Source organism: Eptesicus fuscus, chromosome 17 (genome assembly GCF_027574615.1).
Source record: "Eptesicus fuscus isolate TK198812 chromosome 17, DD_ASM_mEF_20220401, whole genome shotgun sequence".
Classification (NCBI taxonomy): domain Eukaryota; kingdom Metazoa; phylum Chordata; class Mammalia; order Chiroptera; family Vespertilionidae; genus Eptesicus; species Eptesicus fuscus.
Window position 1 is genome coordinate 37,580,819 of NC_072489.1, and position 15,908 is coordinate 37,596,726.

Genomic DNA, 15,908 nt, shown 5'->3' on the forward strand with positions numbered 1-15,908 from the left:
TCAAGCATAGGCTTAATGTTAGATAATTCAGAGCCCCCCAGGATACTTGTGACAGCATAGCTTATAATTCCTTTTACTAAGCTTCTTCATTCACATATGTTCCTAGGATGAAGGATACTAGCAAAAAGAACAATATATTTGCTCAGTTCAGGAAGAATGATCGAGACAAACAGAAGTTGATAGAGACAGTCATGAAACAGCTGCGAAGTTTGGTGAATGGTATGTCCCAGCACACATAGACTTCACGTCCCATGCACTCAGTGACACCAAATTCGTGACTGAATAGTTATCTCTAACTGGCTATGGTAGCGGCAGTTTGCAGAATTAAAGAACACAAAAGAAAAGACGCTGATGAGAGCTGGAATGAGAGACAGTAATAAATATCATTTGTATGGGTTTTTAAATAATTGAATACTATTTTATATATGGAAAATGTGACATTAATTTTTCACTTTTAAAAATATATGTAAATCAGGTCAAAATTGTATATGAAACTGATTGTAAATACATTAGAAAAACTTATGCCTCTACATATCTTTTTTTTATTCAGACTTGAATGATGGTTTTGTTTTGTTTTTCCATCGGTATCTGGTTTTGGAATGCAATCATGTCTGATATGGGAATATTTCACTGTCATTTTCTGACTTTCAGCTTTTACTTTCACCTAAATATAATTTAAGTAGACAAAAATTTTCTAATTCTGCTGATTCTGAGGGGGAAATAGGTAAATCTTTAAAGGTCCCTGAAATCAACCTTGATTTAACTCAGTAAGAATGTGAATTATTTGTTCTCCTTGGGTGGCTTAATGTAATCATTCTGAATATGAAGACAAGTGTTTGGATTTTCTAAAGATGCAATGTTTCTGTTCAGCAGGGGTAATATTTCTAACTATATTGTTTGTAGCTGACCCCATTCTAGAATTTATTTGGTTTGGGTCAAGTTAAAAGAGAGGACAGGAAGTAAGTGGGGTAACCACTTCAGGTGCAGCTTGTGCGACGTAGCTATGGTCCTGCACACAAGGTGCCACAGGGGTCAGGTTACTTCCTTCAAATAGCAGGTCTCCCCACCGTACCCTCACTTGGACACAAGCCAAACCAAATGAACTCTGGAAAACCTGAAACGAACGTACGTTTTCCTTTGTGTACATTATTGCAGTCCAAATGGAAACAGCAGCTGATCCTTACGTTCTCATCATTGTATTTATGTGAATGCTCCTTTTACATTTTCAGGATTTATGCCTGTAAGAAACTTCTATTTGACTCTGTAAAATAAGTGTAAAGAATTATATGTACATTTCTTGATTTTGTGATGAAATATAAAAGAGGTTGAGCAAGTTATTGAAAATGAGCTGCTCTAGCAACTATTCAGAGCTTCCTGATTTAAAACAAATGCTTCGTTTGGAAAGGGTATTATTCCCTAGTTATTGAAATAGGGTGTCACTAAAACAAAATAAACGTTCTTTTGACCATTTCTTATCCTAAGGTTTTTCACACTTTTAAAACTTTGCATGGAAAACATGGTAGTTCTTAGAAGTTGCTACAGGAGGGTGAACATCTAGCCAGCTCTCTTTGAAGACTGGAATGTGGGTGTCGCTGGTGTGCCTTATCCAGCCCTCCAGGGCATCGGCTTGGGCGAGGTCCCAAATTCGGAGAGCGGCTGCCTCTGCACGGCCGGAATGGCCTTGAGGAGTTCACCCCACTCTTCTCGGTAATACAGGAACTCGGCGCCGGACCTCCCCGCCCTCAGGTTGCTGTAGGGACCGGGACGTGCGCGAGTGCTTGGGGCATTTGGAGCCCTGTAGTGCAAAGCAGAAAGCAACTGTGTAGACTGGGGTGGGGCCTCCGAAGGGGAAGGGGATGGTGAATGTGGTCCCTGAGACCCGAAAGGAGCCGTGGGAAATCTGCTTCTCTTTGGCTTCGGGCAACAATGGCATGACAATCTTTTTATTTTTTTAATTTTTATCCTCACCCGAAAAATTGAGGAAGGGAGAGAAAGAGAGACATCGATGTGAAACAGACACATCGATTGGTTGCCTCCCACACGCCCCCGACCTGGCTGGGGATCGAACCTAAAAACCCTGGTATGTGCCCTTGACCAGGAATCTAACCTGAGACCCTTGGGTGCGCGGGCATGCGCTCTAACCACCTGGCAACCTGACCATCGTTTGAAGGATTCCTGAAGTGGTAGATCAGAGGCCAGAAGGAGTGGGGGATATCGGAGAATCTCGACGCCGGCTCTCTTTGTAGGCGCTTGCGAAGCCTAGGTTGGCGTCAAAGTCCGCAATTCCCCCGAAAGGGAAACAGCAAATGGGAGAAATCCCCGACCTCAGCTTCGAGCACTGGGAGGGGAAAGGGCACTTAGAAGCTCGAGGGTGCGGACCCTAGAGAGAGAGCTCGCGCGCCGTAGCTCAGTGCGCGCGGTTTGCCCACCGCGGAGCTCCCGCCGGCAAGTTCTGGCTCGAACCCGGAGACCCCGCCCGAGTATTTCGGCCGGTCCCCCGGCGGTGCCGCCGCGGCTGCCACGCCCTGCTCCTGGCCCCTCGGCGAGCCCGCCGCAGCCCACCGCCTCCAATCAGTACCCTGCGCTGAGCGCTTTAAATATGCATGGGCGTCACGTCGTGTGTTTCTGGATCAGTCCGTAGGGAGGGAGCCGGTGTCTATATAAATGTCGGGGTGGGCCGAGAAGAGTTAACAGACTGGGGGAGCGAGAGGTGGGGCGGGGGTCTACAGCCCTGGCGACTGAAGCCCAGGTTGGCAACACCGGTGAGTTGCTCCCCTCTTGTCTCGCCCTTGCTGCTCCTCTCAGAGGGGGCAGTACTGGCCCCGGGAGGAGGTGGGAGGTGCCCGCAGATGCCAGGCCTGAGCGGTCCGAAGCAGCCAGCATCCCGAGAGGAAAAGTCCCCAGTGTGCGGGCCTTGGGGAAGGCACGTTCCCTAAGGCGTGCGGGCACTGCCTCCTGACGCTGCCGGTCTGCTCTGACAGCGAAATCCTTGTCCGAGGTTATAGCTCTCGGGCTTGGCCCCCAAGCGACAGCACCTTTCCGGACAGAACTGGTGAGCACTGCGCGCTGCCTGCCCCCCAGCTCTTGCGCCCCTGCGCTCAGAGCCTCAGAGCGGCCTGGCGCCCTGCATGCTCGCCATGTTCCCCTGCGGTCTGAGCTGCCTGTCGGTGCTGGGGGCGGCTGGCACCGCTCTCCTGTGCGCCGGCCTCCTGCTCAGCCTGGCCCAGCACCTCTGGACCCTCCGCTGGATGCTGAGCCGGGACCGGGCCTCCGCCCTGCCCCTGCCCAAGGGCTCTATGGGCTGGCCCTTCTTCGGCGAGACGCTGCACTGGTTAGTTCAGGTGAGCAGTCGGCGTTTCCCCACACCCCGAGATGGCCCCTTCTCCCCTGGCTCCCACCGCACCCTCCTCGCTCTCAGTGCTCCCAGGGTTCGTAGCCTGTCTTTCCCGTTGCCCACTGAGCATACATCACCCTCGCCTTCGGCCAGGCCAGCTGCTCCCTCGAAAGGACTGCCATCTCGCCACTTAAATTCGTCCCAACACATCGTGGGGGTGAACAGAAGGGCTCTAGGAAGGAGCCTGCGGAGCATGCCACCTATGGACTGCAAGCTTAGCATCAGGAGTCAGGGGCATCTCAGCCGTGAGCCCTTGGTGTTGACCGTCCCCATTCTAAGTTCTTTCCTCATTTCACCAGTGGGAGCAGGGTTATCTACACCCCTATAGGGTAGTCACGAGGCCCATTTGAGACTTTTTAAAAAGTAACGCACCCGCCTGGAGCAGGGATTCGTTACCCAGGGGCGGTTGGGAGGTCTGGGCCAGGTCCCCAGCGGCCCCAGCCCTCTTCGCTGCGCCTGCTGCAGGGCTCGCGCTTCCACAGCTCCCGCCGGGAGCGCTACGGGACGGTATTCAAGACGCACCTGCTGGGCAGGCCGGTGATCCGCGTGAGCGGCGCCGAGAATGTGCGCACAATCCTGCTGGGCGAGCACCGCCTTGTGCGCAGCCAGTGGCCGCAGAGCGCGCACATCCTCCTGGGCTCGCACACACTGCTCGGCGCGGTTGGCGAGCCACACCGACAGCGGCGCAAGGTGAGCCAAAACCAGAGAAGGGGCCGTCGGGACCTCGGACCCCGCGGTTCCTCGGGCACCTGCTGTGGGCGAGGCCCGGACTAATTGCTAGGGGTACACTACGGACCTGGCCGAAACCCCTGGCCAACCAGTGGGTGGCCTCGGACCCGTTCCTTACCTTCTCCGACTTTGGTTTTTAAGGCCAGTACTGGGACTTAAAGGTCCTTTCGTCTCCGATCTTCTGTAACTGAGATACCAGAAGCGCTGGAAACAGCCTTGGAGAGAAGTTAGGGACCACTTCCTCGAGGGGGAGGCAGCTGGAGGGAGCCTGGATGCATGTGGGGGTGGTGGTGGGTGGGACTGTACATCAGAAAAGAACTAGAGGGAATGGGGAGAGCAAAAGCCATCACATGTAGGTCCGGGCCACTTAGAAGAGGAAGGTCCCCAAATTGGCCTTTTGGCTCCTCGGCAATTGCCGGGCAGAGGAGGCCGGACCGCGGCCAGGGCTCACCCCTCGCGCTCCCTCCAGGTTCTGGCTCGAGTGTTCAGCCGCGCGGCGCTGGAGCGCTACGTGCCACGCCTGCAGGGGGCGCTGCGGCGCGAGGTGCGCGCCTGGTGCGCAGCCCGCCGGCCCGTGGCGGTCTACGATGCTGCCAAAGCCCTAACCTTCCGCATGGCCGCGAGCATCCTTTTGGGGCTGCGGCTGGACGAGGCGCAATGCGCCGAGCTGTCCCGAACCTTCGAGCAGTTTGTGGAGAACCTCTTCTCGCTGCCCTTGGATGTGCCCTTCAGCGGCCTGCGCAAGGTACTGCCACCCAGCCCCCGACCTCCTCTTGAGGCTCCCTAGACGCCCCCACAGGTCACTTCTGTTGAGGGACACAGGCACAGCCCAGGAAGGGGAGGCAGCGTGGCGTGATGGTGCCTTCTGTCTGCCCTGACTTGCTGTGTGACCCGCGGCGGGCCACACACCCTCTCTGAGCCATGCCAGATGGACCGTGTTCCAGTCCCAGCAGCCGCGGGGCCTCCGTTTGGATACTCGGTGGCAGGCGCCGGGCCAGTCGGCCCAGCCCCTCCCCAGAGCGGCGCCTCCTGGCCGGGCCTCCAACCCCCTTTAGAAGCCCCGACGGCTGCGGAACGGATGGGCCGCAGACACGCCCCTGGCCTAGCCCGGCGCCAGCCCGGGTTGGAGAGGGGTGGGTGCCGGCTCCCCGCCCGCGGCCCCGGGCCCGCTAGTTTCCGGATTAGAGAACCGCGGCCTCTTCCGACTTCAGAGCGAAGGGCCAGGCCCAGGGAGCAGCTAGGAAGCCCCATCCCGCCTTTCCCTTCTCTCTGAGCTGAGGCTTCTACCGTGCCAATGCAGCGGTTTTCAGTCACCTGAATAAAAATAATAGTTATGTATAAAGGGGCATTATACTGGCTGATCACCTTGGATACATTTCCTGATTTAATCCCCTCAACCTGCAAAGTGTTATTCACATTTTGCTGATGAAGAAATTGAAGCTCAGACAGGTTAAATAATTTACCCAAGATCACACAGCTAGTAGAGGGGCAGAGAGGCAGGATCTGAACCTGATCTAGTCTAACTACAAAACTCAGGCGCTCAAATGCTTTTGCTGTACTTGCTCCCTGAACTCTGAAGGGACACCCTGGCCCTCTTGCCTATCCCCTCACAGAGGCTAATGCTTAAAACATCCATCGTGTCCTCTAAGCAAGAGCTTTTCTGGGTGCATCAAGTGTCTGTCCTTTGCTCTCTGTACTGATGCCCACTGTCCCTACCCACGCAGGGGAAAGGCAGTGGGCTGGTGCCAGGAATGGGCACTGACCGCTGTGTGACTCTAGGCAATTGCTTGACCCCTCTGAGCCTCGACATCCTCCCATAAGGACCAAAGAAACTGTTTGCCTACCTCAAAGGGAGCTGTGATAAACGAGAGAGAATGATGTATTGGAAAAGTGGACAAACTTTGAGCATTTATTAAGCACCTTCTATGTGCCAGGCATGAAACTTAGCTGGGACACTTAACATTAGGAACTCAGCAGAGCCAGAGCAGCCCTGGGAAGATTTTGGGGGTGGGGAGGAGGTGCCCAGGCCTGGCCACCTCAGCCTTCCTGCCCCACCTCACTCTCTCCCTGCCCATCAGGGCATCCGGGCAAGGGACCAGCTACATCGGCACCTGGAGGAGGCCATTGCAGAGAAGCTCCATGAAGACACGGCTGGGGAGCCAGGCGATGCCCTGGCCATGATTATCCACAGCACTAGGGAGCTGGGCCACGAGCTCTCAGTGCAAGAGCTGAAGGTAGGTGGGGCGCCGTCTCTTCTCCCCTCTTGCAGTCCTAGAGGGTATGTCTCCACTTTAAGCCTCAATTACACCTCAGGGTGAGGGGGAAAGGACCAGGCTTCCAGCCATGGCTCAGCCATACCCACTCTCAGTAGGAGCCTTGAAGGCATGAGTCCTAGGCTCTTCTGGACACAAACAGCTCCACTTCCCTCCCCCTTCTCTGTCACTCCCTGCCTTTACCTCTGCTGTCCTCCTGACCATGAAACCCCCTTCACTCCTTTTCTCTACAAATCCCAAGGGCTCAGGGTCAAACTCCACATCCTCCTGGAAGCTCCCCTCCTCCCCCAAACCAATACTCTCTTCCCATAAGGCACCTTGGCACCTGACACTTCTACCTGTTTTGTATGGCCTCTGTGTGAATTGGCTGTACCCATACAGCGCATGCGGTGGAGGTGGGGGGAATGGCCCCCAGGACATCTTGACAGCCCCCCAAAAAGAGTGGAGAGGTTGGGGAGCAGGAGACAGAAATGGAAACACCTCAGCCCTTCTGAAAGCAACTCCCATCCCCAGAGAAATCTGGGGCTCAATTGCCCGTCCCTCTAGCTTCAAAGTGTGGCCAGGTCTCTGAAAATAGGGCTGGTAACCTCCACCCTGACTCCTGGTGGCTGTGAAGTCTGGAAGAGCCAGGGTGTCAGAAGTAGACGAGCAGTGGGCTCCTGAGTCCTGGGGGAGCCTGAGGGTAGGGACCGTTCTGGCAGTGAAGGGGAGTGTGTGGAAAGGAGTGACGGTCCCACTGCCTTGACAGGGATGGGGAGGAGGTGTCCCAGCTTCTCTGGAAGAAACCCACGGCCTCTGCCAGGATCTTCCGTTCTGGTCTGGGACCCAGGGCAGGTGAGCCAGGCCAGGCCTGTCCAGGGAAGAGGTTGGGGCTTCAAGGTCTCTGTCCTGGCTCTCCATCCTGTTCAGGGCAGACAGTGAGACTTGGACTGAGTCATTCATTCCACAAATATTATGTGCCTCGTCGGTGTCAGGCTTTTGCTGGGACAGGGGATTTAGCAGTGATCAAAACACAGCCCTGACCCCTGAGGTGCAGGAGGGGTGGAGTCCACCTTCATCTTATGATCACACAGATCAGTGTATAAGCACTCTGTGGGTGCTGCCAGGAAGGAAGGCAGGGAGCTGGGAGGGGAAGGCAGGCAGCGAGGGCTAGACTTGGAGGATGAAACCGCAGGCCCCTCCTGTTTTCCTGGGCAGTGCAGACCGGGAAGAGAGGTAGTCCCTCCCTGGGACCGCGCCACTCAGCGGGAGGAAGACACCACCATGCCAGCTTTGGTGCGGGGCTGGCGCCGCTGCTGCAGGCGCCTCCCCCAGTTCCACTGCAGTCCTTGCAGGAGCCCCAGCTGGGCCGCAGGCAGCACCCACACGGCTAAGAGCACTGGGCTCCGAGTCCTACTACTGGGACTACTGGGCTGCAGGGACCTTTCCAACCCGGGAAGACGAGGGCAGGCTGTGGGGAGGGGGTGGAGGGAGAGGGGAGAATGGGATGAGCTAATATCCTCAAAGCACTAAGAACAGCACACGGAATAAGTTCCTAGCATTATCTCGGGGAACCCTCCAAGGCAAGTGGATGGATCCTGGTTTTGCCAGTTGCTACTGTGGCTTGCCCCAGCGGCAGACCGGATCGACTCCCCGATCCTCGCGCGTAGCTGCCACAGTGGCACCTCCCAGCTCCCTGGCCTTTGCGCAGAGGCCAGTTTGGGCCTCACACCTCATCCGCGAGGCCGGGGCGGGGCCCGCTGACGGAGACTCGGCGCCGCCGGGCTGTCGTCTTGCAGGAGTCGGCCGTGGAGCTCCTCTTCGCCGCCTTCTTCACCACCGCCAGCGCCAGCACCTCCCTGGTCCTGCTGTTGCTGCAGCACCCGGCGGCCATCGCCAAGATCCGGCAGGAGCTGGAGGCCCAGGGGCTGGGGCGCGCGTGCAGCTGCGGGCCGGGGGCCGCAGGGGATGGCGCGGGGCGCTGGCCAGACTGTGGCTGCGCGCCAGACCTCAGCCTCGCCGCGCTGGGCGGGCTGCCCTACGTGGACTGCGTGGTCAAGGAGGTGCTGCGCCTCCTGCCGCCCGTGTCCGGGGGCTACCGCACCGCACTGCGCACCTTCGAGCTGGACGTAAGTGCGCCTCCTCCCTCCCTCCCCCGCCCCCTGCCGCTGCTTCGGTGCTGGGGCGGGTGGTGGCGGTGGTGGGGGGGGGGGGGGATTAGGCCGCCTAGGTCTACCCTTCCCCTCTCAGACCTTCCACGTTCCTACCTGTAACGTGGGCTGAGCTCTGTTCCATGTCCCCGGATCCACGTTTGAGGGGCGCAAGCCTAGCGCCTGGCGAGGCCACAGGTTAGGGACCCCATATACTCTGCTTTTGGCAGCTGTGTGGGTCTGCAAACTAAATTAGAGCCAAGTTTGACAATAAAAAAATTTTCTCCCCTCAGCACCCGCCCCCTTCCCGCCTTAGCCAGTGGATCTGGGTGGAGAACAAAGAGACTCCCCACCACACACACACACAATGTCCCATACGGAAACCCACAATGTCCCCCACCTCACCCCTCTGACTCCCTCACAAGATTAAGGAACCATCATTGTTACCTGGCCAGGGCTCTGCTAAGGCCAGATTCCAGAAGAACAGGACAGTGGAAATATGGGTTGGCATCTCCTAATGGTCTGATCAGGCTGGCCTGGGCTGGGCAAGAAGTTTAAGGTCTATCTAGGCCTGGCTCCATCTCTGCAAGACCCTGGGCACTTTCCACCTCACTCCAGGCTTCCGGTTCCTCTCTGGAACGAAGCTGTCTTGATCTCTTCCTGCTCCCACACCCCAGGTGGGCAGGGCTGTGCTGCACAGTGGCAGCATCCAGGAGTGGAGCCTCCTTGGCCAAACGGGGTGTCTGCTGCAGTTCCCTCCCCCCCCCCCCTCGCTCAGTCCCTGGGAGGCTGCAGGCAGAATGGGCACCTCCTTTCCTGACCCTTACTTTAAACTGCGGACATCCCTGGTGCGTTGCAAAGCAGGAATCCAGGGCTCCGTGGGGACTGGGATTCTGCCCTGGAGGAGATTATCATGGAGAGAAAGGGGGCCACCCCGACAGACACCCCATCCCAAATGTGGTGTGAGGAAGAGAGTGATCTTTAGTCCTGGATGACCACAAAACATTTTGGAGGGTAGGGATTTGAGCTGGAGAAGTAAAGGGTTAGGATGGGGACAGCACACCACAGAGAGAGGACAGCCCCCCACAAAGGGGGTGGGTTAGAAGGATCTTGGATGCTGCGTCTTGGAATTCAGACTTCATTCTGCAGGTGTTGGGGTGCCCTACAAGATCACAGGGAAGTGGGGAGAGGAACACAGGCGCCCCGGGTGAGCAGAGCTCAGGGGTCTTAGCCATTCCCCCAGTCCCAGGGAGGAGAAAGAGAGCCCCTCCATGATGCTAAGGTGTTCTCCCTGCCTGTCTGAGCACCTCCTCGTAGACACCTGGAGCCAGTCCGGGCGAGGGAAGCAGGAGAGTGGGACATATCGAGCTAGAAAGGCATGTCAAAAAGCGGAACCGTTGTAAAGGCCAGAGGTGCACGGAGGGAATGGGAAAGCTGCTTCCAACATTTTAAGGACTCTCCAGCTTAATTCTCATGTGCACCCTTCCAAAGTGTAACTACCAGACCTGAACATTATCATTGCACAGCTGGTGGATGGAAGGACGGACAGGCACTTTGTAGTCCAGTGCAAAGAAGAGCACTATAACTGAGCTGATCACAGAGAAATGGGGTCCCTGTCATTTGCATTGTTCCAGCCCAGGGAGGTACAGGACTAGAATTTAGGTTTCCTGATCTAATGTCAGAAGAAAAAACAAAAACAAAACATTGAAACATAACAACAGATTACTTTTACTGACCCCTAACATATATGCCAGACCCGTTTATTTTATCCTCACAACAAAATGGGCATTTTTGTTCTTGTTTTACAATTAAGAAATTGAGGCTCAGAGAGATTTGAAAAGCTAGCCCAAGGTCACAGCTCACCGGAGAAGGACCCGAGATTGGAACACAGAGGGGTCTCCTAGCTTCTGGGCTAGAACCAAGTTCCTGGTAGTTTGGAGAATTCTGTGTGATGCACCGGGGTGGAGGGGCGGTTCAGGCCGGGTTTCCTGGTGCCTCGCGGTCAGGCAGGTCTCATCTCCCCGCAGGGCTACCAGATCCCCAAGGGCTGGAGCGTGATGTATAGCATCCGGGACACGCACGAGACGGCCGCGGTGTACCGCAGCCCGCCCGAGGGGTTCGATCCCGAGCGCTTCGGTGCCTCGGGCGAGGAGGCGCGGGGCGCATCGGGCCGCTTCCATTACATCCCTTTCGGCGGCGGTGCGCGCAGCTGCCTCGGCCAGGAGCTGGCGCAGGCGGTGCTCCAGCTACTCGCGGTGGAGCTGGTGCGCACGGCGCGCTGGGAACTGGCCACGCCTGCCTTCCCGGCCATGCAGACGGTGCCCATCGTGCACCCGGTGGACGGGCTGCGCCTCTTTTTTCACCCGCTCGCGCATTCGGCAGCGCCAGATGGGCTCTGCCTCTGATCCGCTGCGCTGTGGGACATGGTCAGTGGCTTGGCGACACCCATCTGCGCTTCCCCGGTGCCAGGTCGTGCGCTCTCGACTCGTTCGACAAACGGCCACCGAATGAGGCTCTGTGCGGGACTCTGAGGGAGGGCGAGCGCGAGCCACCGCCCCAGCACCGGAGGAGGCCCGGAGGTGCCTCCTGCGCGCTCCATCTCTGCAAGACCTTGGGCACTTTCCACCTCACTCCCTTAGGAAGGACGGGTCGTGGGCCAAGCTTCTTAAGCCCTTCCCAGGACCCGGAAGCTGGGATGGAAGGAACGGATTTCCATTGGAGCTACGCGGTCTCACCTTTCTGTGCCACACCTGGGAGGGTGATTGGATCGTGGGGCCGCCTCGTGGACCGTGCCAGAGACGGGGCGCACACGGCTGGACCTGCGACCCTGGGGCAGAAGCGGGGACGCCGGGAGCACATCCTTGGCGTTGGGCCAGGCCCCCAGGCAGCCATGGCCACGCTGCGGGTGTTTCCTGCGGGCTCTAAACGGCTCAACATCACCGGATTCTGCTGGCGACTTCTTAAAAGAAAAATTCCTCCTTCAAGAACTTGTTTAATCTCCCCATTTATAAGGGAGAATAGGCACATCTATTCTCTAAGGCCGGATTATTTTCACGGGAGGTTGAGACATACTCAGGTTTAGGATATTTGTACCCAAAACAGGAAGGCCAAGAAATAGTTTCCTGGTAGCAGTTGAGTGAGGAGGCTAGGGCTTAGCTGGGCAGCTAGCTGCTCCCTGTGGAAAGGTATGGAGTAGAGGGCGGGGGACACCCAGGAAAGACCACCCCCAGAATGACCCATCCCAGCATACACCCAGAGAGGGGCCTGGATCTGGGGCCAAGACTGCAGACAGAGCATAGGATCGCCCCAGGAGCTGGGCTGCCAATCAGCTCCATGATAGATGGCTGCAGGGTCAATACTTGCACCTCCTTTTTGGTTTTTAAATATTTTTATTGATTTCAGAGAGGGAGGGAGAGATAGAAACATCAATGTTGAGAGAAAATCATTGATTGGCTGCCTCTTGCATCCAATCTCCATCCTACTGGGGATGGAGCCTGCAACCCAGGCATGTGCCCTTGACCAGAATGGAACCTGGGACCCTTCAGTTCGCAGGCCAACGCTCTATCCACTGAGCCAAACCACCTCCACCTCCTTTATTACAGAGGAGAAACTGAGGCGATAGACCCCTTAAGAAGCCAGCAATGGGCTCTGGACTGCTGACCAGTGCTTTCCTTTCCCCCATCCCTTACACACACACACACACACACACACACACACACACACACACAGCTCTCCCTCCTACCCCCTTCAGCTTCTGAGCCTGTGGCCACCATGTAGGTAGAACTCAGCCCTTAGGTCCTTTCATAGTGATCCCTAGTTGGCTTAAGCACTTTCTCTCTCTGGACCTTTCCAACACAGAGATTCCTATCAGCGTTTAAATCAAAGCCAAGAGCCTCCAGTGTCTTCATTCCCAACAGCCTCCATCTGCCACCCATCTTCAGACAGGCGGGGGCCGCTGGACCTGGACAGGATGGGTGAGGCAGGAAAGTTGCCTCTGCGGCCCCAGCTGACCCCTTAGTGAACCAGAAGGAAGCTGGTGCCCTCCTGACCTTCTGCTTAAGGTGGATCCCTGGGCCAGGAGGACAGGGGGAAGCAGCAGGCGTGAGCAGGGCCAGTAGCTCAAGAGCCGCAGCGGGCCTTTCCGAGCCAGGCTGACACCACCATAACCCCATTCAGGGCAATTCATCACCCACTGCTGACCACAGGGCCAGCATCAGGGCATCAGGCCGTGGGCTCCGCAGGCGCCAGAGCCAGCAAAGGTGAAGGGACTGAGGCCTGCCCTCAGGGCGCTCAGAGGCTGCAGAGACAACAGCGGGGGCCCGGGAAGCCCCACCAGGGTGAAGTGGCAGGAGGACCAGGTTTGGGGGTTGATTCTGATTTGGGGAGAGAAGAGAACTATGGGGTAGGGCGTTCTCAGGAGCCCTGACTGTCCATGTAGCTGGTGCCAGGAGACCTGGTTTACCTGCTCTGGATTCTGTACTAACTACAAGCCCCTGTAGGGGGCAGCTCCACTCTTACTCTAGTTTTCCATTCACCCAGTATTTTCAGTAATTTCACGGGATACCTGAGCTCCTTTGTCAGTAGCTCCAGTTTCCCCGAGGAAGGAGCAGACATGGTCCCTGCGCCTCCTGGACCGATATGCTCACGAAGGAAGTGGACCATAAATAACCCAGCAAACAAAAGAGCAAGAATATGTCCCATGGTGATAAGTGCTGGCGAGAAAATCAGGCCTGTAATGCTGAGTGCCCGGGGGCTACACTCATCAGGGTGGGCCAGGAAGACTTCTCCCAGGAGAGGCGGTTGGACTTTGCAAGGAACCAGCCAGTGGTGGCCTGGAAGAGGGCACCCCAGGCAGAGGGGACAGCGGGTGTAGAACCCTGAGCCAGGACAGAATGTTCAACGATGGGAAGCAGGGGTTGAGGGAGAAGAGGGGTGCTTCAGCTCCCTAGCTCACCGGACTCCCTTCCCCCAGCAAAAACTACTCCCCGCACCCACCCCAACCCCCAGCCACAGGGAGACTTTTATACACAATTTGGAAACATTTTGTTTTCCAGTGAACCATTCCCCCCTCCCTCTCTCCGCCCGCTGCCACCCAAGAAATCTTGGCAAGGTTTCTAGATCAAAGTTCTTATTGGGCTGGTAATTTATTGAGCCCTTCCCCCCACCCCACCACCCCCCTTCAAGATGTTGTTGAATGATCTTCACTCTCCCATAGAGTCCTTTCTGCCTGACGGCCGCCCCGCCTGGCGCCCCCAGGGCTCTCGATGGGCAGATAGATGAAAACACTCCCCTACCCCCGTGGCAATTTCCAGCCCGGAGGCTCTGCTCCTCTTGTGACCCGGCGCTCGCTGAACTTGGCGAGGCGGCCCTGCAGGGTTCACTCGGATGTCACGGCCCGGCCTGCAGGGGTCACAGGCGGGTCAGGCCTGAGGATTGGGACTGGGCCCCTGGGCACGCCCCCGCTCGCCAGCGTCGCTCCCCGGCCACAGACGCCGCTCAGAAAGGGGGCGGCCCCGAGGTATCTGCGCATTGCCTCTGGAAATCTCGGCTCCTGCAGGAGTTCCAGAGCTTAGCTGGCGCCCCAGTTAGAGCCGCCAGGTCGTTAGAAGCAATGACAGTGGGAGAGGCCCTTTTCTGGAGCTTCCGAAATGCCCAGTAGGGTGATGGGGAAACACCCGACTCTCCCAAACACGTGGCGGCGACCCGTGTGCTTGGAGCGTGGCGGGGTCTGCGCGGCGGCTCCTCAGTCCGCAGGTGGTTTCCGATCCCGCTGGCTTCGGGGACCACCGCGGGAGGGGCGCGTATGGGACAGCCCTCACGAATAAGGTTTCTCATCTCATCCCGGGGCGCTTTCCAAGGCGTGAGGTGGGCTCGGGCGAGAGCCGGTGTCCAGTTTTTTTAAACAAACGCACGTTATTCCGTTTTGTTTTCGGCCCGGCTGGGTGCGCTCCGCTCCCGAACCCGTGGGGCGTGCGGCCCCGCCCAGCGGGAAGCTGTGCGGCCAGGCCGCGTGGGAAGAGGGGACCGCACGTGCGCTCCCCGCGGGGTCCGAGTTCTCGGGCGTCGGCAGCGCTGGTTACCAAGGTATTTGGGGCCAAGGCCAGCAGACTCGCTCCCCCGTTGGGATGCCAACACCCGCACTGGCGGCCTGCAGAGCACCCATCCCACCCGGCGGCGGGTGGCTTTAGGCAGGGTAGGAGCCCGAAGAGCCCAGGAAGGCGCCAGGGACGGTAGCCCCGGTCACTCCGGGATGCGGTGTAGCCCAGCGTGCCTGGAGCTGAAACAGTATTTGCAACTGAAAGCCCCCCTTGGAAACTCACACGCTACCCCGAGGCGTGGACCGGTCGGGAAGGACCGCTTCCAAATGACCGGGGAGGGGCAGGCGCAGGGACGTGTGGTGACTTGCCCAAAGTGATGCCACGAGAGATGGAGCCAGGACTCGGGTCCAGACCCCCGGGCTTTCCTTCCACGGTCTCCGTCTCGTTATTCTGCTGGAGCTAAAGCCCCCATTCCCCTCTGCCCAGCCGGGGCTGCACGCCTCGGGTTATCGGAATCCGGCCGGCTGTGGCCAGGTCGCCGAGCCAGGGAGGAGTCGCCCCTTCGGCCTCCCAGGGTTGGGGCTGACTCGTGCAGGTTTGCACCCGAGGGACCTGGAGGCTGTCTTGGACCCTTCAATTGGACCTCCATGACTCCCCTTGAGGCGGTTGGGTACCTGGGATCCAGGATCCTGCCTGATTCCCCCCCCCCCCCCCGCGGCTCTCCAAGGGGGTCCTGGCCGGATCTTTCCGAAGAGTCGGGAAGCCCCCCCCGTTTTGCTCGGCTTATGGACCTCAGTTTCCCCATCAGTGGGATGAAGCAGCTAGACGACCCCTGCACGCACTTCCCTTTGCTTCCCTAGCAGGTGGAAGGGGAGCCCACGCGGCGCCCGTAATTGGAAAATCAGGGAAGGCAGCTCCGTGCTGGGACCGCCCGTCGGACCCGACAGGAGGGATTCCAGAGAGACTGCCGGGAAGCCCAGGGCTGGAGTCCACGCGCCCCGAGCTCCGGCCGGCGCCGGTCGCCGCCTCGGAGCTCCGCACACCTTGGATGGGGGAGGCGGGCTGCTCCGAGGTCCGCGCCCCAGGAGGCGCGCTCCGGGGGGAAGCCGCCACCGCGCCGCCGCCTCTGCCTCCGCGCGGAACAAACGGTTAAAGATTTTGGGCAGCGCCTCGCGGGGGGGAGGAGCCAGGGGCCCAATCCGCAATTAAAGATGAACTTTGGGTGAACTAATTTGTCTGACCAAGGTAACGTGGGCAGCAACCTGGGCCGCCTATAAAGCGGGCGCGTGGCTGGGTTCGGAGTGCTGGCGGCGGCGGCAGGTGGCGCGGGCGGTCGCGGCGCGCC

The 15,908-nt window shown here is 58.0% G+C and overlaps 2 protein-coding genes across 6 annotated transcripts in view; both read left to right on the forward strand.

Moving 5' to 3' along the window:
• EXOC6 (exocyst complex component 6) overlaps positions 1-1,469 on the forward strand; it is a 159,559-nt gene extending 158,090 nt beyond the window's left edge. For all 5 annotated transcript variants that reach the window (XM_054728794.1, XM_054728795.1, XM_008156906.3 and 2 more), the window contains one exon: positions 107-1,469. In XM_054728794.1, coding sequence (XP_054584769.1) covers positions 107-239 — 133 coding nt within the window. In that variant the 3' untranslated portion in view covers positions 240-1,469. The remainder of the gene's footprint in view (positions 1-106) is intronic.
• Positions 1,470-3,137: 1,668 nt separating this feature from the next.
• Positions 3,138-10,930, forward strand: LOC103300046 (cytochrome P450 26C1). Its single transcript, XM_008156904.3, has 6 exons — positions 3,138-3,341; positions 3,860-4,084; positions 4,593-4,868; positions 6,202-6,357; positions 8,175-8,504; positions 10,553-10,930. Exons 1-6 carry the CDS (start codon positions 3,138-3,140, stop codon positions 10,928-10,930), a joined length of 1,569 nt encoding a protein of 522 aa, XP_008155126.3.
• Positions 10,931-15,908: the final 4,978 nt, after the last annotated feature.

Excerpts from the sequence above, each read along its gene's own strand:
- LOC103300046 (XM_008156904.3), top strand. The coding sequence starts at position 3,138 with ATGTTCCCCTGCGGTCTGAGCTGCCTGTCGGTGCTGGGGGCGGCTGGC. Across the intron at positions 3,342-3,859 it reads CGCTGCACTGGTTAGTTCAG|GGCTCGCGCTTCCACAGCTC; the intron begins GTGAGCAGTCGG and ends CGCCTGCTGCAG. Across the intron at positions 6,358-8,174 it reads TCTCAGTGCAAGAGCTGAAG|GAGTCGGCCGTGGAGCTCCT; the intron begins GTAGGTGGGGCG and ends GTCGTCTTGCAG.